The 27057-nt window shown below is 36.4% G+C and overlaps 1 protein-coding gene across 13 annotated transcripts in view; it reads left to right on the plus strand.

Annotated features, from left to right (window-relative positions):
• The window catches only part of NBEA (neurobeachin), a 467485-nt gene that overhangs the window by 418105 nt on the left and 22323 nt on the right, over positions 1 to 27057 (plus strand). For 9 of the 13 annotated variants that reach the window (XM_048295082.1, XM_048295087.1, XM_048295086.1 and 6 more), the window contains 3 exons: positions 3155 to 3322; positions 24407 to 24496; positions 25999 to 26191. In XM_048295082.1, coding sequence (XP_048151039.1) covers positions 3155 to 3322; positions 24407 to 24496; positions 25999 to 26191 — 451 coding nt within the window. Of the gene's footprint in view, positions 1 to 3154; positions 3323 to 24406; positions 24497 to 25826; positions 25962 to 25998; positions 26192 to 27057 lie in introns of those variants that run through there. The other 4 variants (XM_048295084.1, XM_048295089.1, XM_048295090.1 and 1 more) reach the window with 2 other exon arrangements.

Genomic DNA, 27057 nt, shown 5'->3' on the forward strand with positions numbered 1-27057 from the left:
TTTAAGACAAGATCATCTCTGTGGCCACCAGAGGAACCTGAACATGCATGAAAGTCTATGGCACCTGATGAGCTGCATCCCAGAGTCCTGAGGGAGTCAGCTGATGTAGTTGTCAAGCCACTCTCCATGAAATGTCATGGCAGTCAGGAGAAGTCCCTGGTGATTGGAAAAAGGACAACATTACTTCCATTTTTAAAAAGGGTAGAAAGGAGGACCTGGGAACTACTGACCACTTCACCTCTATGCCTGGGAAGGCCATGGAATAGATCCTCCTAGAAGCTGTGCTAAGGCACATGGAGGGCAGGGAGGTGATTCGGGACAGCCAACACTGGTTCCCCAAGTGAAAATCCTTCCTGACCAACCTAGTGGCCTTCTATGATGGAGTGACTACATCAGTGGACAAGGGAAGGGCTGCAGGTGTCATCTGTCTGGACTTGTGTAAGGCTTTCGACACTGTCCCTTGCAACATCCTTCTCTCTAAACTGGTGAGAGATGGATTTGATGGATGGACTTTTCAGTGGATAAGGAATTGATTGGACAGTTGCATCCAGAGGATAGTGGTCAGCAGCTCATTGTCCACATAGACATCAATGACAAGTGGTGGTCTGCACCAGGATCAGTACTATTTAATATCTTCAGCAATGACATAAACAGAAGGATTGAGTGCACCCTCAGCAGATTTGCAGATGGTACCAAGCTGAGTGGTGTGGTTGACACACCTGAGGGCTGGGATATCATCCAGAGAGACCAGAACAAGTATGAGAAGTGGCCCATGGGAATCTCATGAGGTTCAACAGGACCAAGTACAAGGTACTGCACCTGGATGAGAACAATCCACACAGTCAGGGGGATAAGCAGATGGAGAGCAGCCCTGCCAAGAAGGACATGGGGATGCTGGTGGATGAGACTGGACATGAGCCAATAAAGTCTGCCTGTAGGTTGGAAGGTCAACCTCATCCTAGGCTGCCTTAAAACCAGTGTAAGCAGCAGGTCAAGGGAAATGTTTCTGCCCTTCTGCTCTGCTCTGGAGACATCCCACCTGGACTGCTGTGTCCAATTCTGGGGTCCTCAGGAAGGACGTGGACCTGTTAGAGTGGGTCTACAGGAGGGTCTCAAAGATGACTGGGGTCTGGATCATCTCTCTATGAAGACAGGCTGAGAGAGCTGGGATTGTCCAGCCATGAGCAGAGAAGGCTCTAGGGAGACCTTATTGTGACTTTTCAGTACTTAAAGTGGCCTATGAGAAAGACGGGGACAAACTTTTCTAGCAGAACTTGTGGAGATATGACAGCAGGTAATGGCTTTAAGTGAAAAGAAGATAGATTCAGACAAGATATAAGGAAGAAATTTTTTTTTAGTCAGGGTGGTGAAAAACTGGAGCAAGTTGCCTAGAGATATGGTGAATGTCCCATCTCTGGGAACATTCAAGGTTGGGCAGGCTCTGAGCAACCTGGAGTAGTTGAATATGTCCCTGTTCATTGCAGTGGCGTTGTAAATGACCTTTTAAGGTCCCTTCCAACTCAAACTGTCCGATGGTTCCATGCTCTGTGATTCTAACACCAGTGAGAGGATGTTAGATGAGAAAAGGGTGAAATATACTCATTTAACCCAAGCATCAATTTTTTTCAAGTGTACTGACTGACCTTTGAGTAATCAAATGTTCTGCTGTTTTCAGGAAATTCTCTTAATATTCTAGAAATAAAAATGCTAATTTTGACCAAAGGAAATGCCTAATAATTTTTTTGTTAATTATGTGTTAATAAATAAATCATATATACAGATCAAAAGAAACTTTAAATATGCAGAGTTCAGACGCTCAAGAGAACTCTTAGGCTGATTGCTGTAAATTGATTTGAGGTGGATGCTAGAAAGATAACTGGCTTTAAATTCTAAATTCCTAAAAAACTTTATTACACATAAAAGGAACATTAAAAACTGAGCATTTAAAAGTAAGGAAATGCTTTTCTGGTAGTTGCTGTGGCATACTTAATTTTATCTGTGCATGCTAGCATCCTGCACTCTAACTGAGGTAAAAGTCCAATGGAAAAGATTATATGGAATTATGTAGTTGCTGACTGTATCATGTTGTACATGCACAGTACAATATAATTAAGGATATGGTATTTTTAAATTATTTATTGAGAGGCATGCTTTATAAAATAAATAGTATTAGTTTAATAGTATTTAGTATTAAGCCAATGTTAATGGTATTTTAATAATATTGCATTATGCATATGATGGCTTCTGATTTTGAAAAGGAAACAGCAAAATTTTGTATGGTTGTCTGCAACATCTCTTTAAAGCTTTTTATGGTATGCTGAACTTAAGCCCTTGAAAACTGAGCTACGTGTCAGCTCTTAAGCCTGAGCCTTTCCATCCATTTTCATCAGAGATAATAGTCACTGGTTTCGAGAGAAAAGGGTCCCACCTTTTTTGGTGGAAACCAAAAATGTTTTCCACCAAAGCACAGAGAATTCCTTTTCCATGAGGAGCATTATAGGGAAAATCTCTGTGGAATGGTTGCATGATGACCCAGGCATGGTTTGCTTTGTTTGAGGCTATTCTTGTCAGGTGGTGAGGAGGGAGCTGCTGCCAGTGAACAGGGCATGGCATGGTACTACAGTGTCTGATGCAGTTCTGAAGCAGTCTCCTTTTGATTTTAATGAACAAAATGAATAATCTTTTCCCAAAGTTTATCAGCTTGTAAAATCTGAAATTTCCTCAGGGAGACATGAAGCTCTGTCCTAGTTGGGAAGTGTTTGTGCTGAGTAGTGGCACTGTGATAAAAAAATGGATTAATTTCCATTTTAGATTTAAGACTGATTATAACTAGTTTGAAAATTAGTTGGAAGACTGTTTTTTAATTTTTTTTTCCCAGTTCCATTTTTTTTTGACAAATTACCTAACTTACTTGAAAAGCCCAGAAATTATTAAAAGCCTTGCAGCTAGGAGAAACCCTGTAGCTGAGAAGAAAATTAGCATGATATAAAGGTGAAGGAAAAGAGAATGCCTTTTTAGTGCTTCTCTCAATAGAATAAGTTACATTTTCTAATGTTTGAAAGATTTCAAATATATCAAATAAGCCTGAAGAGAAAATATAATTATGCCCACTATGTTTTCTCAGTTACTTCCTAATCCTGAATTTCACTTGCAGGCCCTGGAAAGTGAGTTTGTATCATGTCAACTTCATCAGTGGATTGACCTTATATTTGGCTACAAGCAACGAGGACCAGAAGCTGTGCGTGCACTCAACGTTTTCCACTACCTAACATACGAAGGCTCTGTGAACCTGGACAGTATCACTGATCCTGTCCTCAGGGAGGTAGGTGTTTACTGTCATTTCATGCTAAGAACTGCTGTCATCTCACAAGAAATGGTACTTTTCCTATCTTTCACTGCTGGAGAAAATGGATGTATTTGACTTGATTCAGAATTTAGTCCCCAGGTGACTTCAGAAGCAAGTATGAATAAACTAGGAATAAAACAAATGATCCTAACAGATTTAATATTCAGTTATAGTGTGGGAAACTATAATGCAATGTATATTCTGTAATATAGTGTCTGCTACATTTTATAATTTACTTGTATTAGGTTCACTTAGTAGAACTGAAAAACTGGAAAAAACCCCTGCATCATAGTCATAAGGAGAAAAAATCTAACTTTTACAGCCAGATGATGGTGAGAATATGTGTCTGAGAAAGAATTTATTTGCTAGAGTGACAGAGCAGCAAATATTCAGATTACTTTTAATCCCATAAAGTATAATCAAATTGTTAAGAAAATAGATGTTTCCTATGTGCTGTGCATTCAAGTATTTGTTTGTATATATGCATGAATGAAATATATATATATTTACAAATACATACAAATGAGTGTTTTAAATGAATCAGTAATTTTTAAAAAAAATTTTCTATGTTTCCTGATATGTTTCCTTCCAGTGACTGTGTTTGTTTTCACGAAGACTAGTAATGTCAATGATAGTTTTCTAGTACCTATTAATTTGAATGTTGATTTCCTAGTACCATTCATTTGTTGGCTAAAACAATTGGAATTTGGTGAAAAGTGTGAAGAAGCAACAGCTGCTAGATGAGTACTGCTGTGATGAAGCTCTACACATAATCTTCCATTCCCCCAGATAGATGCCATCTGCTGTATGCAAAACAGTAATAATATACATTGCCAGGAAATGGGGGTTTGTTTGTTTGTTTGTTTGTTTCCAATCTTGGAGACAGAAATCTACAGATTTCAGAAAGAAGTAGATTCTAGAAAGCATTAATTCAGCTAACTATTGAGTTTTGTCATGTTTTATTTATTTATTTATTTACTTACTTATTTTAGCAGTGCATTGCTGAGTTCTGTTATGTTTGGTGATTTTTTAGGAGCAGAACTAAAAACCTTCCAGACCCCAGGATTCCTAGAACTTGGATTTTCACTGTATGCACTGCAAAGCTTAGATTTTCTAAACAATTAATATTTGCTGTTTTAAGATTGGTCAGAATTGCTTTGATTTTCCCTGCCTCAAATTTTAATGGTGACATCTACATAATGGTTTTCTGGATTTAAAACTTTGAGCACGAGAAGAGTCATGCTCTCCTAGAGATAAGAAGAAGCAATGCTTTTTAAAGTATAAAACAGGTGTCAAGCATCATGAGTACAAGGGATTTGCATGGCTTAGGGTCCTGATCTTCATGGGCAGACTCCTATGTCTTGACTTTAAGGGTCTATTCCCACAGGGCAGCTTGTAGGATTGAGGTCTATCTGTCTGTCTGTGCACCTTATTTAACATCTTATGACATGATGAGATTCTTCAGCTGTCCTGTGGCTCTACTTGCATGCATAACTTGTCATCAGAAATTTAAGAAAATTCATGGAGATGTTTTTGTTCACTCACTTGTACATCTAACCCATGCCCTTTAAGTCAATAACATATAAACCTCTTAGGCAATTCACACCATGTAAATTTCTAAAAGCACAACTTAATATTCATTGCCACAAGTTAGATTTGTAAATAAATCAAGTTAGATTTGTAAATAAAATTCATTGTTAGCAGTGAGAAGGCAAAACTACTAGAAAAAAATAAACCCTCCTTATTTTTGTTATACATAGATAACAAAGTTGCAACTATTTAAAAATAGGATGCTTTCTCCTCCAAGAGATTTCAGGGTTGTTGATTTTTGGTTTGTCATAAGAAGGTTAAAAAAATACTTTTAATTAATTTTTAATCAGAATTTACAGTATGTGTTTAAATATAGATAGATTTAGACCTGCTTTCTGTTTTCCTGGGCTCTATTTATGAAACTGTTAACAGACATTCTCTGGCCAATAATAAAGCATTTGACATCTTGGTGATATAGAGGACTATGTATTTGATTGTCATATTTCTATTACAAGTACATATGATGGGCTTTTTGCTTTTTTGTTGTTGTTTGATTTGTGTTTGTTTGGGTCTGTTTGACTTTATTCTGGCTTTTGGTAAATATTCCAGAAAATAAATTAAAAGCAAAAAGGTATTTTAAAATCCACTGAAGATCCCTTGTAAACACAGAAATGGAAGGATAAGAACATTAGCACCTTTAAAAATAGTGATAGCAATTGTTTATCATATTTTACAGTGGCAAGTGGTGGTATCTGGCATTTTAATTTATAAACACTGCAATTTAGAATTAATTGCACTCTGCAGTTACCCAGCAAAAAGCATCTCTCAGTATTCAAATGCTCTTGATGTTTATTTTGTAAATAAACTAAAATATTGTGGTCCTGTGTCACAGAAGATGGTGAATGTTCTCAATAAAAGGCTGTAAAATAAGTCAATCAATACAACCTTATCGGCAGCAGCCATTATCAGACTAGTGGGCTCAAGCATGGCAGTAACTGTGGCCATAACTAATTTCATATTGAACTGAGTCCCAGCTGAATCTATCCAGTGAAATAAGTCTCCAAATAAAAAATACCCTCCCATTTAGGTCTGAGCTGATTGAAAGACATAATTTATAAAGGTGACTTGTTTATGCTATACCTTGGCCCTTTCACCCTTTGCTTGAGCACCTCACTTTACCACTAAAAAATATGTTCTTAGCTTTCTGTGAAGAATGTTAAAGAAGTCACTTCAGTAGTCATCTATCTATCAAAAACTATTCAGGAGTGGAAGAATTGATCCCTGCTATTCCTTACATCTTTCCCATATGCTTTGGGAACTCTCCAAGAAATCTCTACTGTTTAACACCTGAAAAATGGCCATCCTGTGTTGTTGTTGTTTGTAGATCTACTTAATAGAAGATTTTCCATCTTTCTTTCTTCATTTTCCATATTGAAAATTCCCACTGATAGAAACCATAATACTGGGGTAGCATTGTTTTAGATTACTACAGATCACATACATATGCCCCTGTAATACCTCTTTGGCAACTTAAGATCTGTGCTGGATGGGTAAAATAAACTGATTTCATTTCAAAATACTCATTTTGATTTTTCAGACAACTTTGTTATTTTTGGTACCACAAAAAATACTTGGTCATGATAATTTATCTCAAGTAGTTACGAGGGTAACATAAAAGTCCTGATTTACATGCCCCATTGAATAAAAGTATAAAATTGAATTTTGTGGTTTCAGCCTTTTATGACTAGGAATTGGTAAATTTTCCAGTTCTATCAGTTGTAATGCTCTCTTAGTCACATATTGCAAAGTTATTTTCATATTGTAATGAGGAGGACAAGAATGTGTAACAAAATAAACATTTTCCAGGCCCAAAATTCTTCTTCTTTTTTTTTTTTTTTTTACTTCAACCTTTTTTAAAGTAAAAGCAGTGAGGTGGAAGCTAAAACTTGAAGAACAGCTAAGGATATTGATTCATTCTTACTTGACAGGTGGAATAATGGTTGCAGTACTAACCACAGCAATTACAGCATTAAAATGTCAAGAAATTAGAGGTCAGAATAACAGATAATTTTCTTCCTTTTGTCAGATTAAAAATTGACATTCTTTGACAGCACAGGATTTCTGGCTGAGGAAATTATGACAGCTTAACTCATCTTGTACTTGTAAGGCAGTAATTGATAATGAACTTTACCATGACAGTCTTCTCCTGTGGAGAAACATGACAGAACATCCCTGGTACAAAGCCTGTATCTCTTTTTAATATGTAAACACTAGTTATATTGGACATTAGATGTTATTTGGAATTGTCTTTACTGTTAGTTTACATCATAATCCAAATCCTTTTCCACAAGACAGACTTGGCTGACTTCAGGGGATTGATGCTGAGAATGCTAATGTACAAAGAACAATATCGGAAATAGGGTTTATTTATAGTGCTCTGATGTTACTGGTCCACTACTGTTACTGGTCCACTTCTTTGGTAAAATATAGTTCCTCCCCTGGTTTCTCCCAAAATGTCTCTAGATTTTAGGAGCCCCTTTCATCCCCAGACACCTGGAAATGTGGGCATTCAAAAATCCATTGACTTACGTTTTTTTCAAGTTAAGAACTTATACGACACAAAGTGTTGTGGCTGAAAGGAAACAACACAGCCATACTGGTCATTAGAAAATGCAACAGATGAGATAAAATTATTTTTATTTATTACTACCTTAATTTAATGCCTTGTAGATGAAACATAAAATAATTAAGTGGACGGTTTAGTGCATAAAAGGCTAATCATATGTAGTACTGAAAACACATCTACTTGCAGAAAAGTACCATTTGTGGGGTTTTGATTGGTTTTTTTTAAAATCATAGACAGATCTGTGTTTATTTCTTTTTTAGACTTTCACCTTGTTTGTGATCAGAAATATTTTGAAAAATCATTTCAGCTTTTGGGTTGGTTTGGACTTTAGGCTAACTTTTTATCATCCTTTTGTTGAGCTGCAAATTCAGCTCAGCAGTGCAGTACAATGACTTCCCTGTGACTGTTGCATCTTCACCATATGCTTGCATCTCCCCAGTCCAGCAGGAATTACTACGAGGGTGTACTAAAGCAAGGCAGTGAGAACCTACTGGGCTCAGATTTTTTTCCCGAGCACCTGTCAAGATACCTGAGCATATTTGCAACTCACACAGCAAATTGGAAAATGATTAAAATTGCTAGTGTTTGACAGGCAGTTGCTGTGCCCATAAACTAATCCTAGTAGGACAGTTTTTCTGGCAGCTAACAGAGCATATGGCCTATGCAATATTTATTTCTTTGGTGATGAGTTGATATTTAGCATATTTAAATAATTTGAAAAGTCATAATGATGCAGTAGTCTTGCAGTGCTTTTCAGCTACCCTCATTTCTGGGTTATATTTTTCCTCTTATATTTTCTTCTGTTATCTCTTTCTTTGATCTGACAGGAATAACAAAGCATCCCTCTGGATCTGCTATAGTGAAATATGCCCACGGGAAGCAGAGTAGATCACATCAGTTTTCACTTCTTTTTTTTTCCTCTTTTTTTTCTCCTCCTTGCTGAAACACTTTTTGCTACTACAGAGGGCTGACATGATAGGCCTGTCAAGACTCAGCAAGATAGATATATCTTTAACAAAGGGAGCTGGAATGCTAGCCCTTCCCTGGTGACTGAAACTGGCAAATTTATGAGGAAAAAATTAACAGGCTATTCTAATAGCACTATATAACACTTTCAAGGTAACACCAGCCCTTGCCACCATGTGCTCATTCTTCCTTTCTCTCAGAGTTATTCTTATTTATTCTGATTTCATTTTTAACTTGTTAAGATATTTTTCTTCTGGGAGCTGTTTCTTTGATGTGACAAGAATATCAAAACCACCCCTACGGATCTGCTTGACTGAATTGTACCCACAGCACTGGCCACTTATATGTTTACTTATATTTAATTGCCTCCATACAAGGGATGGTCTTCGCTTCCTTTCTAGGAGCAGTCCTGTTTAAGCATGAATAGGGGTAGTTGTGAAATTAGTATCAATATCTACTTTTTTCAAAGTTAATTTAAGGAATTCAAGTAAAAGCTGTCATCAAAGTAGGAATGATTTTCCTATATGCTAAGAGCATTGTTCTTCTCCGAGAAATGTGTACTTGAATTATATTGATTTTTCTCAAGAAATCTACTTCTCCTTCATTACCAAATACTCTTTTTCCTGTACATACAGAACAAGGATTTTTTTCCAAATTATACTAGTTTGTGGGAGAAAACCCTTGATTTTTTTATACTATTTTTGGCCTGTGTGTTTTGTTGCAACCCAGTTGCATTAAGAGATTACCAACAGAATAGTAATGTATTTTTTTTAATATGTTTCATGCTGGAAACATCTATGGATATAATATAATAATTTGTATGTCTTTCCAGTGAGTTTCAGAGCCCAGTATCATTCTCTAAATGGAAAAGTATGAATTTTTGTTTGCTGTCACTTTGTTATGATAACTCTCTGTAGATCAAGAAGGAAAACACAGGGATTTTTTGAGGGTAAGATATTTATTTCTGTAGGTAAAGATTCCTGCAGAAGACACTGAATATAGGACAAGACATATTAAATCACAATATTCAATAAGGAATTAATATAAAATGCATGAGTTCAGTTACCACACAGTAATTGCCCAATGTATAGATTTCTACTTGGATATTAATGTGTGCACTTTCACCTGTTTGTTGTTCAGAGGAAAGGGCTTTCAGAAGGTGTTTGCTTCAGAATAACAGAAACATTTAAATTATGCATCCAATTTAACTATGAAATAACTTTTTGGGAGAACCTACCCTAAGTAACACAAGCCATTTATTACAAGGAATCAGAAATCATACTCTGATCCATAGGACTCCACTTTAAAAACATCCTTCTATCATTGCTTGAAACAATTATCCGCAGTTAGATTAATGATTGATCACGATACTTCCAGTTAATGAATATACTAGAGATGAGAGATAGTCAGTATTTCGAAGAATCCGTAATGATTTGAATTCATGACCATTCCTGGATCATGCTGTTACATGTTTATGGGAATTCAGAACCATTTCAGAATCAAGAAAAGACACAGTCTCCTAAAGTAAAACATGTGGCATTTGTTTGTGGTGTAGAGGTGGGGTTTTTGTCCAAAATGGCATATTAGAAGTTTTGAGATTTGTTTATTATTTATTGATTCAAAAGCTCATTATCCAGGTAGAGCTAAGCACTGCTGCTCAAGGTACACCACCAGCTTTACACTGTGTTCAAACATAAGAGCTGATGGTAACTTATTAAGCTGATGGGACTTGAATCAGCCTATTTATTAAATACTTCAGATCATTCATTCATCAAAGGAATGCTGTAGTGAATTTGTAAATAACCCATATTCCACAAAAATGTCATCTAATACTTCAACTTACTTGAAGTACTATTGGGAATAAATCGTTTGGCCCATTCTCATCCACATTAGAAATTTCATGTGTTTTTCAAATCCTGGAGTCTGGTGAAACTGAGTTTGATGTTTCACCAACATGAAAAGAACATTAACCACAATTGCTCTCTTTTATTGCAGAAATATATAAAATATAGGTCTTGCGCATGAAAATTTCTTTATTGTGTGGGTTTTTTTTGTTTTTCTCCATATGGATGACAGGTACCAATTATTGATTTTTAAAATTAGCAACAAGCATTTTCACATACGCTTAAAGTAATATTTTATGCAGGAGAGAGATATGGGGTGAAAATTGCTGCAGCTGATTGTAACAGAAATAGCTGGAAGGGGCTTCTTTTTTCCTATTAGCACAGATTTCAGTTGTATTATGCTGTCATTACCTCAGCATAAATTAACCATTATTCAAAACATTTCCCACACAGTAGTTTATTGGAACAGATATTACTCAGTCTAAGTATCTAGTCATTCACGTAGAAAGATGCAAAGCTGAGCTTTCTAAATGTTTTAAACATATTGATAATGTGCCTCTTTAATGCCATTTTGAAGCCTGTATACAGTATATCTATATTATTGTTTTCAATTTATGTCAAGAACAAAGTGAAGTTTTGAAGAATGTGTTCTGGGAAATAATCCAAACAGAATTATTTCTTTATAAGCTAAACCCTGCAAATAACTGAGAACATTTATTTTAAATGTAACAGTATGACCTTGTTCCAAAACTGAAATTCTAATATACACTGAAACCTGATGAATACTATATGTGACACCTTTCAGTATGTACATTTTACCTACTTCCCCACTTCCCCATCAGTCCTTTTTCAGATGTGAGCTTTGAAGGTTTGCCTGTTTTCTGAAACAAGTCTTATGTCCTGCAGTGGATAAATTGAAGGTATTGAAGGTTGGCAGATGGCCAGAGCCTCATCATAAGCACAATTTGTAGTAAAGAGTATGGGCTTTCAAAATCTCAGTGCACTTTCTTAAGGTGGGAGCAAGACAGATGATTTGTGATAGTAAGATGAAGCTGAGAGCAAAGAGATAAGCCTGCATTTAATTTCTGTTCAGATGAAAAATGAAAGTCACTAATGTTATACTGCCACATTCTTTACTTAATTTTATTTCATTAACAAGAAGAGATTTTATTCAAGGGTTTTGCAACTTTTTTTTTTTGTCAAAGCAGTAGAACCCGAAGTCACTATTTTTTTTCATTTTGTATAGTTTTATGTTTATAAAACAAGAACAAAATACTCATACTAGATACTTTGGTTTACTGAGCCTGTTCTGCTTTCCAAGCATTAAAAATTTCTTCAGTCATCATGTTTCATTTCAGTAATAAACAAGAAGGAAAAACATCACAGCTAAAATGCGTTTTTTGATTATTTATTACCCTTTCCTCTTTTATTACTGCCCAGCTTTCAGAAGGCCTGTTCTGCTGTTTTCTTCCCTGTTTTCCTCATTTTATTTTGTGTTTTCGGGAAGGGGAAGGTCTTAATTGTAAAAATAAGTAGAAATAAATATGATGTGTATGTTCTGCATAATGGCTTTCTGAAACGTGTAAGTCATTCTTCCAGCAGCAAAAGTTACTAATTATTTGAGGTATTAATAACATTTATTTTCCACAACAATTATATTCTCTAGACTTAATCTTACACCTTCATTTATTTACTTCTACATATAAGATGTCAGTGCCCCAGCAGTTCAAAAGTCTACCTGCTTATGATTATCCAAATTCATGTCAACTACTGGCCAAATTGCCTCAGGGTTGCTAAAAGAGCCCCTTTCTTTCATGTTTTGGTTGAACTTCCTCATGAGCATGGGGTGTTATTCTCTGTGTTGGTTTACCAAAAAGATCTCAAAGAGTTCAGGGAAAAGCATCCTAGTGATGGAGAACAGAGAAGACTGATTTAGGAACAGGATTTCAAGAGCTTGACAGAAAATAACAGTCAAAGCAGAAGTGCAGCAGAAAGGCAGGAATATGGAGAGTTGTTCATGCCAACTGATACAGGGATATTGTTAGGTCTGATGCCAGATGAACTAGCACTTACAGGGTCAAATTCAGATGTGAAAGTTTAGACATACTGGCAGAAGCTTCCAAAGGTCTATAGGCCATAATTTGGCTGTACGCATCTTGTAAGAGAAATTGTAGAAGCCTCATTAAATGGGTAATCTCAAACTAGAATGAGCAAACACTGTGAAAATGGATTGTTAGGAAGAATGTACATTGTGGGAAAATGGAAAAATTGTGACATTTTCACCTGAATCTTTTATTCTGTTATGTTTTGTTATGGTGAGACCTTTAAGAGCAATATGAACACAGCTGCTTTTTAAGTAACTGCATTAATCTGTGCCTCCCTTGATTACATTAACTCCTGTTCTGTGTTATTGTGCTTTTTTCTGTTTGTTTTAATTCTGGATTATATTTATAAATTTTTAATTTCTGAAAAATTAATGCAGAATTTGGTTTGAGGGGGCTTTTTTAATTGATACATTATGGATGGAAACTTTTCCAGACAGCCAGGTCTTTGGAGCTCTTTGCTGTTTAAGACCCTGTCTGAGTCATTGATCCTTTGGTGACTTAAGTAGGCCAAAGTCAATGGGTTTAAAATCTGTGGTCAGTAAGTATCCTGAGCATCTAAAATGTATAGATTGTTATCCAGCAAGCATATTTTGCTACAGTTCCTACAACGAAACCCACTTGCATGTAATTGACACCGGGTCACAGAAATCAAATATTTTCCTAAACACTCACAGTCCTTTTTTTATTTCTTATATTGCCAATTTTGTCAGGATGTTACACAGAATGTATAAATGTCTAGTAGTTTTACTATATTATTTAGAATATTATAATATTTTACTATATTATTTAGAATAAAATGCAAATGTATGTACATTTCCTAAGACAAAAAGAGGACAGTATAGAGGAGGGAGATGTAGCTGAAGTGGAAGTAGAGTAAAGAAAAAACTTGAGACTTTTTCTTATAAAAAGGATAAACTCAGTTGACGGACAGAAAAATCATGGAAGAGGTGGAAGTACTGAAGTATTTTTGTTCTTTAAAAAAATCATTCCTTCCCAAACTAGCCTTGTCATTGCAGAAACTTTACATGCATTTATTGTTTATTTTTTAAGGGTTTAATTGCTAATTTTTAAGGCTCACAACTTAGCTTTTAAAATAAAAAGCATAATTAAAACCATCTGTAAGCATGCACTGTGAAAGCTCTTAGTCACAAAAAAATATTAATTAGAAAAAAATGGATGAAGTTTCCAAGTTTCAGTAAAAACTCCTACTGGTATTACTGTTGCATTTTTATGAATAGGATGGCTATGCTTAAGGGGCTCTCTGCTCCTAAAAATGACAATTAAAAACATACAGTGTTTTAAACAAAACTAAAGATGAGGAGAGCTACTATTTATAGTATTAAACCTGATGAAGTCACCAAAATTTTTTCTCTTCTATCTGCACAGAGTAAAATTTTGCAGTGTGTAAGAGGCAGTGCACTATTTGGATGACATAAGCATCTCTGAAAACTATGGGAAATAGCCCAATACTACTTCTTTGGCTTGAATCCCAATTACTCCCCAAGCACTTAACAAGCCTAGGGTACTTGTATTTTGTTCCCATCCTGGTTAGTTTTTCCTTTTTTTCTAGCAGCTGTTTGGGAAGCAGCAACCCAGGCTCTTTCTGCTTCTGTGACCATTCATGGCTCATGAAGTAGTCATCCCTCTTGAAAGCCAGGGATCCTTCAGAAATATTCAATCCCAACATTTCCTAAAAAATACTGCTGTTTTTTCACTTGCTGCATTGGCCTGTTGAGAGCTGTGAGTGGCAGTCGGGCTGACTGCTTCTTCTTCCTCGACCAGGCTGTGGAATAAGGACAGAGATGCCCAGTTTTGCTGTTTTGTCCAGACTGGAGTTTGCTTCATGTCTTTTTCCCCAGGAGATCTTCATGAACAGTAGAAGTTTCTTTCTTCTGCCTCAGTGGAGAGGAAAATAACAAGAAATTTTTCACAAGTACCTTCTCTCTTTTGTAGCATCTTCACTCCTGCACAGCATCTGGAACTTTATTATTGTAGAGCTATAAATGTGTAATACCATTGTCTTCATTTTCACAGAATAACTAGCTTCTGCTTTCAGCTCAGCATTCTGGTTAGTATAAATAATGATGGATCAGTGATGTGTGAGTTTAAGATCTTTTTAAAATTCTTCTTAAATAATAAGAAAACCAAAAGCAGTATCAAGTTCTATCCAGAATAAAGCCTTGCATGTGCTGTAGAATTTAACTGGACAGGTCAGGTGAGCAGCTCTTTGTCTGAAAAGAAATAATAGTGAGGGATGAAGGAGGGGAAATGGAACTGCATGGGAAGGTGGGCATTTATATAACTCCTGTCTTCTTGAGGGACGGAGCATGAGAAGACAAATGAAAAACAAAGAGAGAAAAAAGGATAGAATAGACATTTGGAGCTTTTTTTTTTGCAGAGGAGGAGGAATAAAAAGGGTTAGAAAGGCAGTCATTGGGAAGCTTATAGAAATGAGGGAATTGCCATAGGAACAGATAGTTCTTGATATGGTTAATGGAGAGAAATTATGCAGCCTTCCAAAACTTTATGGGATTTTTTAGTCTTGACCTTTGGGACTTATTTTTTAACTAGTAAATTCATTGAGATATTGTACAGTATAATCTAGTTAGGCATTTCTAAACAAAAACCGAGACTTTATTTTACATACTTTTGACTTGTAAAATTTAGTGGACTTCTAAATGCAGTTGATGGCATATTGAAAAGTACTACTGGCAATTTTTACCCTGGCACAGCTGGAACTTCAGTCTTTTCTTGCTGTCACACACTGCCCTTCACATGTGGAAACAATTGTAGCATCCCAGACAGAAGCAGTGTTTTTGGCTTTTTTTAAATGCCTGTAAATTTTAGTGACTGCCAAGTAAAGGATGATAACGAAAATTCTCTTTTTATTTTTTTTTTAATTTCTTTTATTTTATCTTTTGTAGAATTTGAAAATCTGCAGTGGTTTCAGTGAGAACCTGTATTTAAAAATTCATAACACTTTTTATTTCATACTCAAGAAAATGTAACAAATTTACCTGCACTTTAGAAAAGCCTTGAAATAACTATTCATTATTGGAGGTAGTGCACTTAGAATCCTAGGAGCCTTTTCAAAAAGCAATATATGCTTCATAAGTTTCCTCTTTTTAAAAAAAATACCCAACAAACAATCATCCCAAAGATCTGAAAACATAAATTAAGATTTCATCATCCTGGCTTGTATTTCGTATGCAAAAGAGAAAAATAAATTAGTTAAAGGATGACACAATGGAAACACTTGGCTTAAAAGCAAAAACTCCTGAGTAGGAATGCCAAGAGATACGTAAAAGCTAAGAATGTAATGGGATATATTTTTTTAAAAAAAGAAGACAGAAAGATGCAGGCAAGAATAGCTTCTGAAGGAGTTTTAGTTCTAACAAGAGCTTGAATTTCCTGAAACTTTAAACCAGCAACACAAACTCAAGAAGAAAGCTACATTTTGGCCAGACTAGAACATGATGTTCAGAGTCAGATCTTGCTAAGGCCTAAGAGTGAGGACTTTTTGTTAGTAACAGGAGTTATACAATAGGAGTCACATTGAGGAAATGGAGCTTTTTTGGTCTGGTTTGCTTTGGAAGTACAAACTAGGACATGTCTACAATTTTGTATGTTGTAATGCTTTGATTACCATCATATAAAGGAGTAATGCAAAGGAGTAGCATCAAAAGGGAAATTCCATGTTTCAGGTGTACATTTTAGTAATTTGCATTGAAGAATCAAGATGTCAAAGAGAAGTTTGTTCCGTAGACCTAAACACCAGATGGGAAAGATCATCTAGGCTGGCCTCTCACCCAACAAATCACACAGAGCTTTTGCCCATTTAGCCTTTTGAATCTGACCATAAGGGTTGGTGTCTGAATAATGAAGAGGATATGGAAGTGTTTCCTTATTTCAGTGATAAGAAATTATTTCAGTCACCTTAAATATTTATAATCCAAAAACAACAACAACAATTTTTGTTTTTAAAAAAATGAGTGAATATATTTGGAAACAATGAAATTGTTTTTCAAATGGAGAAGAATCTGTTTCTGAGGTTGCTCATTAGGTACCAATCAGAAAGTGATTTAAGGGCAATTTTCAGTCATCTAAAAATAAAAAATCCTGATTGCCTAGGTTTCAAAACCTTAACTATTTATGTCATTAAGTTACATATTTGATGAATTATTGCATCATGCTATTATATCTCTTACAAAAGTAATTCAGCAGTAAAATATTTTCTAATCTTTGTACTCAGTAACTTAATGATCAAAGAAAGAAACATTTTATTTTACAAACTTAATACAGATTTGGAAGAATGATGACAGAGCAATGATTTCATTTGGTATGACATCAATGAACACGAGAGTTCCAATAAATGTTACCAATCTGTATGGGACAGAAATAATTACAAACATGAACATAAGAAATGCAATAGTTCAACTGAAGACAATAATGGAATGAAATGAGAATAATAAAATGTTCTTTGTGTGATGGGTGACCTCATTACTTTCTAAAGGTACGTGAGGAGTGGAGAGGGAGATGCTGAGCTCTTCCCTCTGATAGTCAGGGACAGATGAAAATGGTTCAAAGCTCTGCCAGGGGAAGTTTATGCTTAAGATTAGGAAGCTTTTCTTTACTGAGTGTGTGGTCAACCACTGGAATAGACTATCTACAGAGGTGGCCAATGCCTGAAGCCTCTCAGTGTTTAAGAGGCATTTATACGATGCCCTTAACAACTTTCTTTATCTTTGGTCAGCCCTGAAGTGGTCAGGGAGTTGGACTGGATGATTGTTGTAGGTACATTCCAGCTGAAATACTCAAGTCTAGGCTAGACTATACAAAAGAAGAAATAAAAAAAGAAATAATTTTGCATGTATTTGTATACAAAATTAAAAATAAAGATAATAATTTCTTCAGTTCCAGGCTATGTTTAGAGTTTTGCACAGCATGGACTCTATAAGCAAAGGGATGCTCCCTGTTTGCCTTTGTATACAGGCAAACAGCATGGAAGAAAAGGCAGTGAAATTGTCATGGACTGGGAGCACAACCTACATTTTTAGAACTTATCAAAGTTGTAAAAAGAATGTGATGAAATGAGCAGTGTGGCCTGAGAAGCCCCTGTAACAACACAGACCTTGTCAGAGGAATTTGGAGTCAAAGCTTTCTGCTTAAGAGTAGAAGAGAATTTTGTAGGTTTTAGTGTAATTTAATGGGAGAATTTTGTTATATCATTGCTAAACTTTGTTCCAGGCAGAGTTGGAAGGGACAAGAATGAGAAAAATGATAGGGTTTTTTTTTTTCCTTCTGGTATACTTAGGAAGGGAGGGGAGTGCTTAATTTCTTCATATCAGCCCTTTTCAGCCTAAGGAAGTTCTCCATGATTTTCAGGGGAATGGAAGCATTTGTGCTCAGGCACATGGGAACTTTACTAGTGAGAGAATTCATAAAAGAATTCTCATGAAAGGAACACTCAGCTAAACCTGTCCTGCCTGCAGGATATTCATCTTTACGGCATTTTTACTTCATCTGCTCTGTTTTTGTTTGTGAGATGTATTGAATTTATTTCCCACTTGCAGCTCATTAACCAAATGCTTGCTTAAGCTGGCAGAGTGTTTAAAATATTTTTTTTTTTTTTCATGAGAGGCATATTGGAGTACCAGGAGCAAGGATGGGGAAGTTATAAAGGTAAGAAAGGGGAGAACTAGGTGTCACAATTATTAGCTTCATGAGGTAAATGTGAAAGGAAATAGGCAGCACTCTCTGAGACAAAGATCACCGATGTGACTCATGCCTGAAAAGAGAGAATGGGCGATCTTACATTTCACATTCTCGTTCTTTTCATAGTACTCTCTCTTTTCACAGGGGAATGAGGAAGAAGTTCAGGGGTGGACAGCTCTGGGGGGAAGCTGAAGGTCAGCTTTGAGTTGTTGGTGTTCTGCTAGGGAGCCATTTAATTGCACACGGGATCCAATGAGATACCTCCTGTGAAGGGAACGAGCTTAAGGATGCCCCTTCTCCATTGTTAAATTAATAAAATAGTGACCTGTGGAGAAAATCCATTTTAGTGCCCATCTTTCAGTCCCTTGAGTATCCTGATTTAATAACTGACTGTTTGAAACCTCCGGAATAGTTGAGTCATTGCTTGTGTTTAAACATCGGCACTTCTTTCCTCCAAACACACAGTAATAAAATGGAATTCAATACTCTTAATCAATTTATCAAAAATCCTGAAGATATTGGTGCTGCTTAACATCTGTAGATGCAAAGAAAAAAGCAATATCTCACACCACTTGTACAAAACAAAACCACTTCAAGCTGGTTATGCTACCCACCAAAAGGCTGTCAATCATATTTTCTCTGAAGAAGACGGTGCTTGGGGGCTGTTGGGTGTGCTGGCTGCTCAGGAAGGAAAGCACAAAAAGGATTCCTATGTTTACTTGTATGCAAAAATGAAAAAACTTCCAGGAAAGGCAGTGTTGGATGACTATTGTTTTGCATATTTCTCAAATGCCTAGAGATTTTCACTCCTCATTGGACTCAGTCCCCATGCACAGGGGAAAATGGATTATAGAAAAGCCTCAATGTGGTAACAAAGAATAAAACACACCAGGATTATGGGAATTAGTAGTAAGAAGCCTGAATATGTTAAAAAAAAAACCAAAAACAAAAACAAAACATAGAGAAAGATAAAAATTTTAGAAACTTTACTGATCGTTGTGGTAATCAGTGAAGATTAATAAAAGAAGAGTACTTCACATAAGAATAAAGATATTGTCTATCTGCAGCACAGTCTGTTTTTTAGTAATTTCTTTCTTCCCTTCATAATTTATAGTAAAAAGTGCTCATGATTTTATGTTTCTTGTGTTAGGTAATCACCAGGCATCTCTCTCAGCAAAGGGGATTTTGCAAATGAAACAGGCTGTTAATATCTTCCTTGTTGATTTTATCTGCATTTCTAAAGAACATTTTTAGAGAAAAAGTATGTTAAAACTAAACTGCTTCACGGCTTACCCTTTTTGCAAAGGTATGTCAGAGAGCAAACAAAACCTTAATTTCTGTGATGTTTCAGATGAGTCACTTCTAGCATTTGCATTTAGATTAGGCCTGTGCTTCTGAAATGAATATGCCAACCATCCCTATTTGCCATGCTTTCATGTAAGCTGCAGTGCAGCTTTGGAATGTGAGAACTGGCTCCCAAGCCACAGAAGCTGTGTGTTGCAGGGGTGCAGCTGGCAGAGCTCAGTCACTGTTGGGGTCTGCAGCCCTCGGTGGAGCCAGCCAGGTGGGAAAACCCTACTGCGGACATGTATTCAGCAGGGCTTCCTCAAGAGGAACATGGCTTCTTCTCCATGGTATGCAGTGATAGAACATGTGAATGGTTCAAAGCTGCATGTGGGAAAGTATAGACTGGACAATAGGAAGCATTTCTTTACTGAGAGATTGATCAACCACTGGAGCAGGCTTCCTAGAGATGTGGTTGATGCCCCAAGCCTGTCAGTGTTTAAGAGGCTTTTGGACAATGCCTTTAACGACATGCTTTAGCTTTTGGTCAGTAGTAAGGTGTTGATCAAGGTGATCATTGTAGGTCTGTTTTAAGAGAAAAGAATACTCTTCCCCTTCCCCTTCCCCTTCCCCTTCCCCTTCCCCTTCCCCTTCCCCTTCCCCTTCCCCTTCCCCTTCCCCTTCCCCTTCCCCTTCCCCTTCCCCTTCCCCTTCCCCTTCCCCTTCCCCTTCCCCTTCCCCTTCCCCTTCCCCTTCCCCTTCCCCTTCCCCTTCCCCTTCCCCTTCCCCTTCCCTCCCCTCCCCTCCCCTCCCCTCCCCTCTCCTCTCCTCTCCTCTCCTCTCCTCTCCTCTCCTCTCCTCTCCTCTCCTCTCCTCTCCTCTCCTCTCCTCTCCTCTCCTCTCCTCTCCTCGCAACTCTTTTGCTCTGCAGCTCTGTTTCTGTTGTTTCACTTCTTGCTGGTGGAGGCATTGCCTTTGACTACTAAAAGTAATTCTTACACCTAAAGAAACAGAGTGCTTGTATTATTTGGAAGCATACTTGTATTTATTTCAAGCAGAATTAAGAAATAAAACCCAGATACTTCAGTAGACTGCATAATGAGCAAAGCAAATGCATTGAACTCTTCATTCCATGGGAAACTGATGCTAAGGCCTCATCCTCCAGGGTGCAGGGCAGCATCCCAGTGTCCTTGTGAATGTACAGTCTACCTTTAAGCATAAAAATTGGAAACCAATAATTTATTTTCTTTGAGCAAAATACACTGAGGATATTGATCATTGTATTATTCATAAGATTTGATTATTTGATATATTGATTTCTTGACCAAAATGTATGCAAATGTATAATAGATACTTCTTTATATTATTGGTAAATGACTATTATTAAGTCATATGCAGTTTTGTGTGTTGCTTGAGTGCATAAATCAGCTTGTGTGAGATCAACTAATTTTAAACTTGGAATTGCCAGCAAGTTTACAGATTTTTTTTTCTCATTCTGACCTATTATTATCAAATAATATGTTAAGAGCCAATTTATTTTTCTGAATACATGATCATATCCTAACAGATACTCCCTGAAGTGTCTGGAGTACAAATCTCATTTTATGTGTATTAAAAACAGTAGGGAATCTCAAATCAACTCACTAAATAGCTTTTCTGCAACACCTTATTGAGGAAGAGAAAACTAATATAATTGCCATTTTGCTGTTCTGAAAGCTTTAAATCTGGCAGCCACTGAATTCCAAACTTATATTGTTTCTGCTTGAAGGCCATTTGAAGGTGAAATGAGAATAAACTTGATTTTATTAAAATTTGTATTAAATTGACTAGAATGTGTGTCTCAGGGAGTGGTGTAGCACTTTGCACACAATATTCAAGATATGATGGGAGAAAAGGAATTGATTAATTAGAATGAAATGTTTAAGACCATTAAATAAATCTAAAGTCTGATGATTTACAGCTCAAGAAAAACCATGGTGTACACTTACCAGTTTTCAGATTAATTTTAGATACAGCCAGAGTTCTCTTGTAAACAAATCAATGTATTACATTATTATTCACAGATCTGTTTTGTACCTGCTTTTCATTTTGTGTCAAGCTATCTGATAGGAGGCAGCATTAGGAATACCCTTGGGCCAGTCTCTTTATCTCTGTGTGATTATGTTTATCTTCTGTGTTAAGTTTTGACAAGGTTTTTCTGTCCTTTGTGAGTATTGTGAGCTCCAGAGAGCAATACCAGTGGTAGCTGTGCACAGCAGTGGTGTTGTGCAGACTATAGTCTCAGTGCAGTAGCTGAATGTTATGGGTATTTTTTAAATAAACATTGTTCATTTTATTTAATGCTTCTAAGAGGTGTCAGTTTTATAAATGGTATTTTGACTGAAAAGGATAACATTACTATCCATGGGGTGGGGGACAGGCAGTTGTCTTGTAAATGCAAGCCAGCAAAAATATTCAATATTCCCTGAGTCTCAAGGTCTTGGTTCTGCATTTGTTCTGCTTACAAAAGGACTTGACATTAACTTAAATGTATTAAAATTATGGGAGCATAGAGAATGTGAGCATTTACGAACACATCTTCAGCTGTAAAATAACAGCTGCTTTTGACCATTATATTTTAAGTGTCCATTCCTCAAAATCTGAAAAATTCATGTTAGTTTTTTATTGTATTCTACTTCTCTTTCTCCTCCTCTATTGTCTCCATAAATCTACTTGAACCGAGAGGGAAAGCCAGCAAAATTTACTTGTGCAGAATTTACAGCCAAACAATCAGAATTTGCCAAGACTGGACAACATGAAAGTAAATGTATAAATTAGAACTGGATGGCACTGAAAAAAATTAATAATTCATTTCTATGCTCCTGCGAGAGAACATAGTATCATTTAAGGGATCACTATAAAGGGTAGGAGAGGAAGAACTGGGTTTTTTTCATTATTGCTGCCAAAAACAATTCACACTCTTATTTCAACGCAGAATTCTTTCAAAAATTAGAATTAAATTAACCTTGATAATTATTTGGAAAAAAAAAAAAGAAAAAATGGAAATTACTTTCTGAAAATATTATTGACAGATATGTGTGAAAGTATATATCACACTGATATATACTGATATTGTTAATATTAGTATTTTTAATTTTGTAAATGAAATTCCCAAACAAGTATAGTTCCTTTCCCTTCTTCTCACCTGGCAAATCAGTTCTGAAGTACTGAATGTAATAGAAAATACTATCTTTATATGACTTGAAGTGAATTTTGTATTCCTGTATAAAAAATGTCTGCATGAGTGAAGGTATTTACACAGTGTGTAAAGAGATACTGTTTGTATCTGTTTGTTTGTATATACATACAGCAGCTATCTATATGCACTAACTGTACTGTTTGTGCATATAGATAGCTGCTGTATGGACATACACACGTACACACATATGCCCACAGAAATGTGTTTGTATAAAACTAATCTGTGATTATAAATTTATTCATCATTAAATGATGTTAATAAAACCTGAGATGCTCACCAGTTCCCAAGAAACAGTCTGTGCCTTGGAGGCTGGAGTTCACTCTGAATTACTCAACAAACAAGAAATCACCTGTACCAGGGTAATTATGGCATCAAATGTGCTGGGGCTACAATCCATTGAAAGTCCTTCAGCTGCTTGACTGGACTTTGCATTATGTTTCTTTATCAGGAAATGTTTGTTTGTGGTATTCCATTATATACTTGTCAGTCTAGGGCATTAAGAGTGGTGGACATCAGTGACCTGCTAGGAAATCTCTCTCTGACATCTGTTCTTATATCTATGCTGTGAAGTGGAAGAAAGCACAGATTGGCTTGTAGGAATGACAAAATATGTGCATTAAAAGGATTCTTCTGTATCCTGAAGTATTTATCATGCTTCTTATGGTTTTATGTCTGAAAGAAATAACAAAATTTACCAAGATAGTTTTTGGTGGGTTTTCATGTTAATTCTGTGTAGCCAATGAAAAATTCATAAAGCTCACAAGAAAAATATTAAGGGTCAGTAGTTCAGGGTACAGTACATATATGGGTACACAATGCACTGTGCATTTCAAAATCTGACAGTTTCGTTTTCTATGAATGCTTTATTCTTGATTTTACAAGGTCAAATAAATACCTGTCTGAAAAAAAAAGGAATATTCTGTAACAATTGTTATTACAAGTAACAATCTTTCACCAGTTTTTGAGAATATCTCTTAGATATATTTTTGTTTGAATGAACTGTTTGATTAGAAGCATTTCAGTATATGTGCTGTATTCTACTACCTATAGAATTAGTCAAGATTTATTCTGAAATTAGACTTGTCTTGAAGAATGCATTTAAATTGCTAAGTTTTCATTTCTAAACCATGAAGCCTGAAAGCCCACGAAAAAGTGCAATAAAATTAAGGATGAAATAAATATTCAATGAATGTATGCAAATTGGAAAGGTTTCTACATTAGTCTTAATGTGCCTGACAATGTGCCTGTTTCTGGCATTTTTTTCACCTACTAATGTTGAAATAGTACTTATTTTGTTTTTATTACATTTCATACATAAATTTTCTTTCTCAGTTTTCTTTTCTTTTCCCCCCTTTAAGATTCCAGAGGCTTATTTTATTAGAGATCCTCATACTTTCCTCTTTACAAAGGACTTTATTAAGGTATATATGTTCTTTTTAGTGCAAAAAAAACCAAAAGCTCTCTCAAGACCTGTACTACATGTCCTCACAGGTTAACATTTTCACATATAATGCCAGTTACTGGAGATGAGAATGGTTAGTTGGTTAACTGAAGCATGCTTGAAAGGAGAAGCAAAGCTTGTCTACAAAATACTAACACTTGGATGAGTCTGCAGCCTGGGAGGAGAGCACCGGGTGAATATTCTGGACTTTTTTCATGGCTGACTTGGGATATGCCTGCATTGTCACACAGTGTGTTGACCTCTCTCCTTGATGCATATTGCTCCTGACAGTCCCTCTCCTTTGCCTGCAGGCCATGGAGGCGCAGATACAGAACTTTGGACAGACGCCATCGCAGTTGCTCATTGAGCCCCATCCACCTCGGAGCTCTGCCATGCACCTGGTGAGACACGACTGCTGGCTGGGAATGCATTCCCTTTGAACCTTAGGATCCCTTGTAGGTCATAAAGTACTCATTAAAGCAACACTTTTAATGCCCCACACTGCCCATGCAGCCATGCTTGCTTTGGGTAGCAACAAATCACAGAGCTCTAGCAGAGCAAGGTGGAGGTGTGACTAGCTGTAGCTTCATACAGTCCTGGATTTTCCTTACTGATACTGTATAAGAAGGCTCCATCTTAATAAATATAAACTTGATAAGTACGTATTTGTATTCTTGTTTCTGCAAGTGGTGGAATGACTGCAGGCTTTACTTAGAGTGAGTAGGTTGTTTTGTTTTAAAGGATGCATTGTTAGGGGCTGATTTATGAACAATGTCTGCTTGACAAAAATGAAGTATTGGAGTTCAAATCACGCTGGAATCCTCCCACCCATTCCCCCAGGAGAATGAAACGTATATTTTGAGTTTCAATTCAAACTCCAAAATTCATTTCCATCACATTCCTCTTTGTGCTTCTTGTAAAGAATTGTATGAAATAGCCAGGCTGAACAAGACAGATCTCTGTGCCCCTGAGTGCCTTTGATAAAATGCTTAGAGCTAGATATTTCTTTTAAGCTTTGTAAATCAACAGTAATACATGCAGTAGTTTCAATCATTTGATCTATCTACAAGGAAACTGTTCTATCTAGTACACTGGGAAAGTGGAAATTGATCTGAAAGTGGTTGTTGTATTAAGTAATGTGTACAAGTCAAACTTAGATAATATTTATTTTATATTCTTAAGATATGGATAATATATTTTTAATAATTAAAGGCAATAAGCAGAAAGGAATATTTGACCTTTTAGAAATAGTTCATTTTGTTTTAACAGTGGCTGAAAAAAAAATCCTTAAAACCAATACTCAATAACTATCCTTGTCCATGTACAAACAGTTGTGTCATTTGTAGAATCAGGAAACAGGCTTAGGTTATTATAACCTTATTAGGTTACAGACTCCCTAATAAGCATATGCTTTACATAGAATTAAATTGTCTGTGTTTGGAAGTGCTGTATTTCATATGAGGAATTCATTAAGAACAATTAAACATCTGTGAGTTTTTGAGTCACTCTTAAAATTTCTTTTTTCAACTGTTGTAGTTTAGAGAATTAATATTTATTATGTATTAATTGATTAACTCATTAAGACATGTCTCTATTTTATGAATATTAACTACTGAATAATTTTACATTTTACTGTATGCTAATTAATGCTAATGGTCATTTTGCGCCCAGTAATGATAACCCTTACCATACCTATTCTCTACTTATCCTCGTGTAATGTTCCAATAATAGCTTCTGATCTTGCTCTCCTCCATCACTAGAGTAGATGCACAGGTAGTGTTGTTTTCCCTGTATGTGCACATGCTTGCCTGCTCTTTTTTAACCTTGTTTTCCCTCAGACCTCCTCACTAATTGTGTTATCCCTTCTGTTTTCTTCTGCTCTCTTCTCCTTTCTACTCAACAGTGTTTCCTTCCACAGAGCCCCCTCATGTTTAAAGATCAGATGCAGCAGGATGTCATCATGGTGCTGAAGTTCCCATCAAATTCCCCTGTCACACATGTGGCAGCCAACACGCTGCCCCACCTGACCATCCCTGCCGTGGTGACTGTCACTTGCAGCAGGCTGTTTGCAGTCAATCGGTGGCACAACACAGTAGGTAGGTTCTCACATGCACATTTCATTCAAATTTGAAGACCTTAACAATGCAGCTTTAATTTTGAGTGCAACTTAGCTCACTCACCTGCCTGTGCACCAAAATTTATTGTTTCTTCTGGTTTGTGTCAAATAATCACAGCTTCTGTTTTCTCTGGTGCCATTCCTAGAAACACTCTCCTTATCAGCAGCACATCACCATGGCAGCCAATCGATTTGTGGTTACTTCAGGATCAGTCTTTGATATAATGCTTTTCAGGAGACTGCTGTTGCTCTTGACACAGCCAATATTAATATGTCCCAGGTTTCAGGAATACATACTGGCATGCTAGAGAGCATACATCCCTATGTGCTGCTTGAGAGAGATTTCAGGATCTTGTAATAAGCCTTCCCCTGGGTCACTGTTGGATTATCTGGGATCCTAAGCAAGCCTAAGCAGCCGGACACTGGACTGTTCTGAAGAGAAGTTTCCTCATTCCCTCACAAAAGCCCATCCAACAGGCCATCCCAAAATTCCCTTCCAGCCCTTCTGCTCACCTCTCCATATTGCCATTAAGACTGTCCATGTCACCTGGACATGTAGATGCTAAGGCTGTTCCAGGCATCGCTAAATGGGTGGTGGGGCCATGAGGTACATGAGGGAACAAACAGGTTACATTTTCTCAGGTTTTACATTTTCTGCAATATCTGGAAACATTTATAATACTCCATCAGGGGCAACTACATTACATATAAAAAAAAAAGTTTTTCCCATTTCTTTAAAACAAAAGGGAAAAATCTAGAGGGGAAAAAAATCAAATAAAACATTTTTTTGAAGTATTTTGTGGCAATGTCCTCAATGGAAGATTCCAATGCCAGGAATGATTCAGA

This window comes from Corvus hawaiiensis, chromosome 2, assembly GCF_020740725.1.
Source record: "Corvus hawaiiensis isolate bCorHaw1 chromosome 2, bCorHaw1.pri.cur, whole genome shotgun sequence".
Classification (NCBI taxonomy): Eukaryota; Metazoa; Chordata; class Aves; order Passeriformes; family Corvidae; genus Corvus; species Corvus hawaiiensis.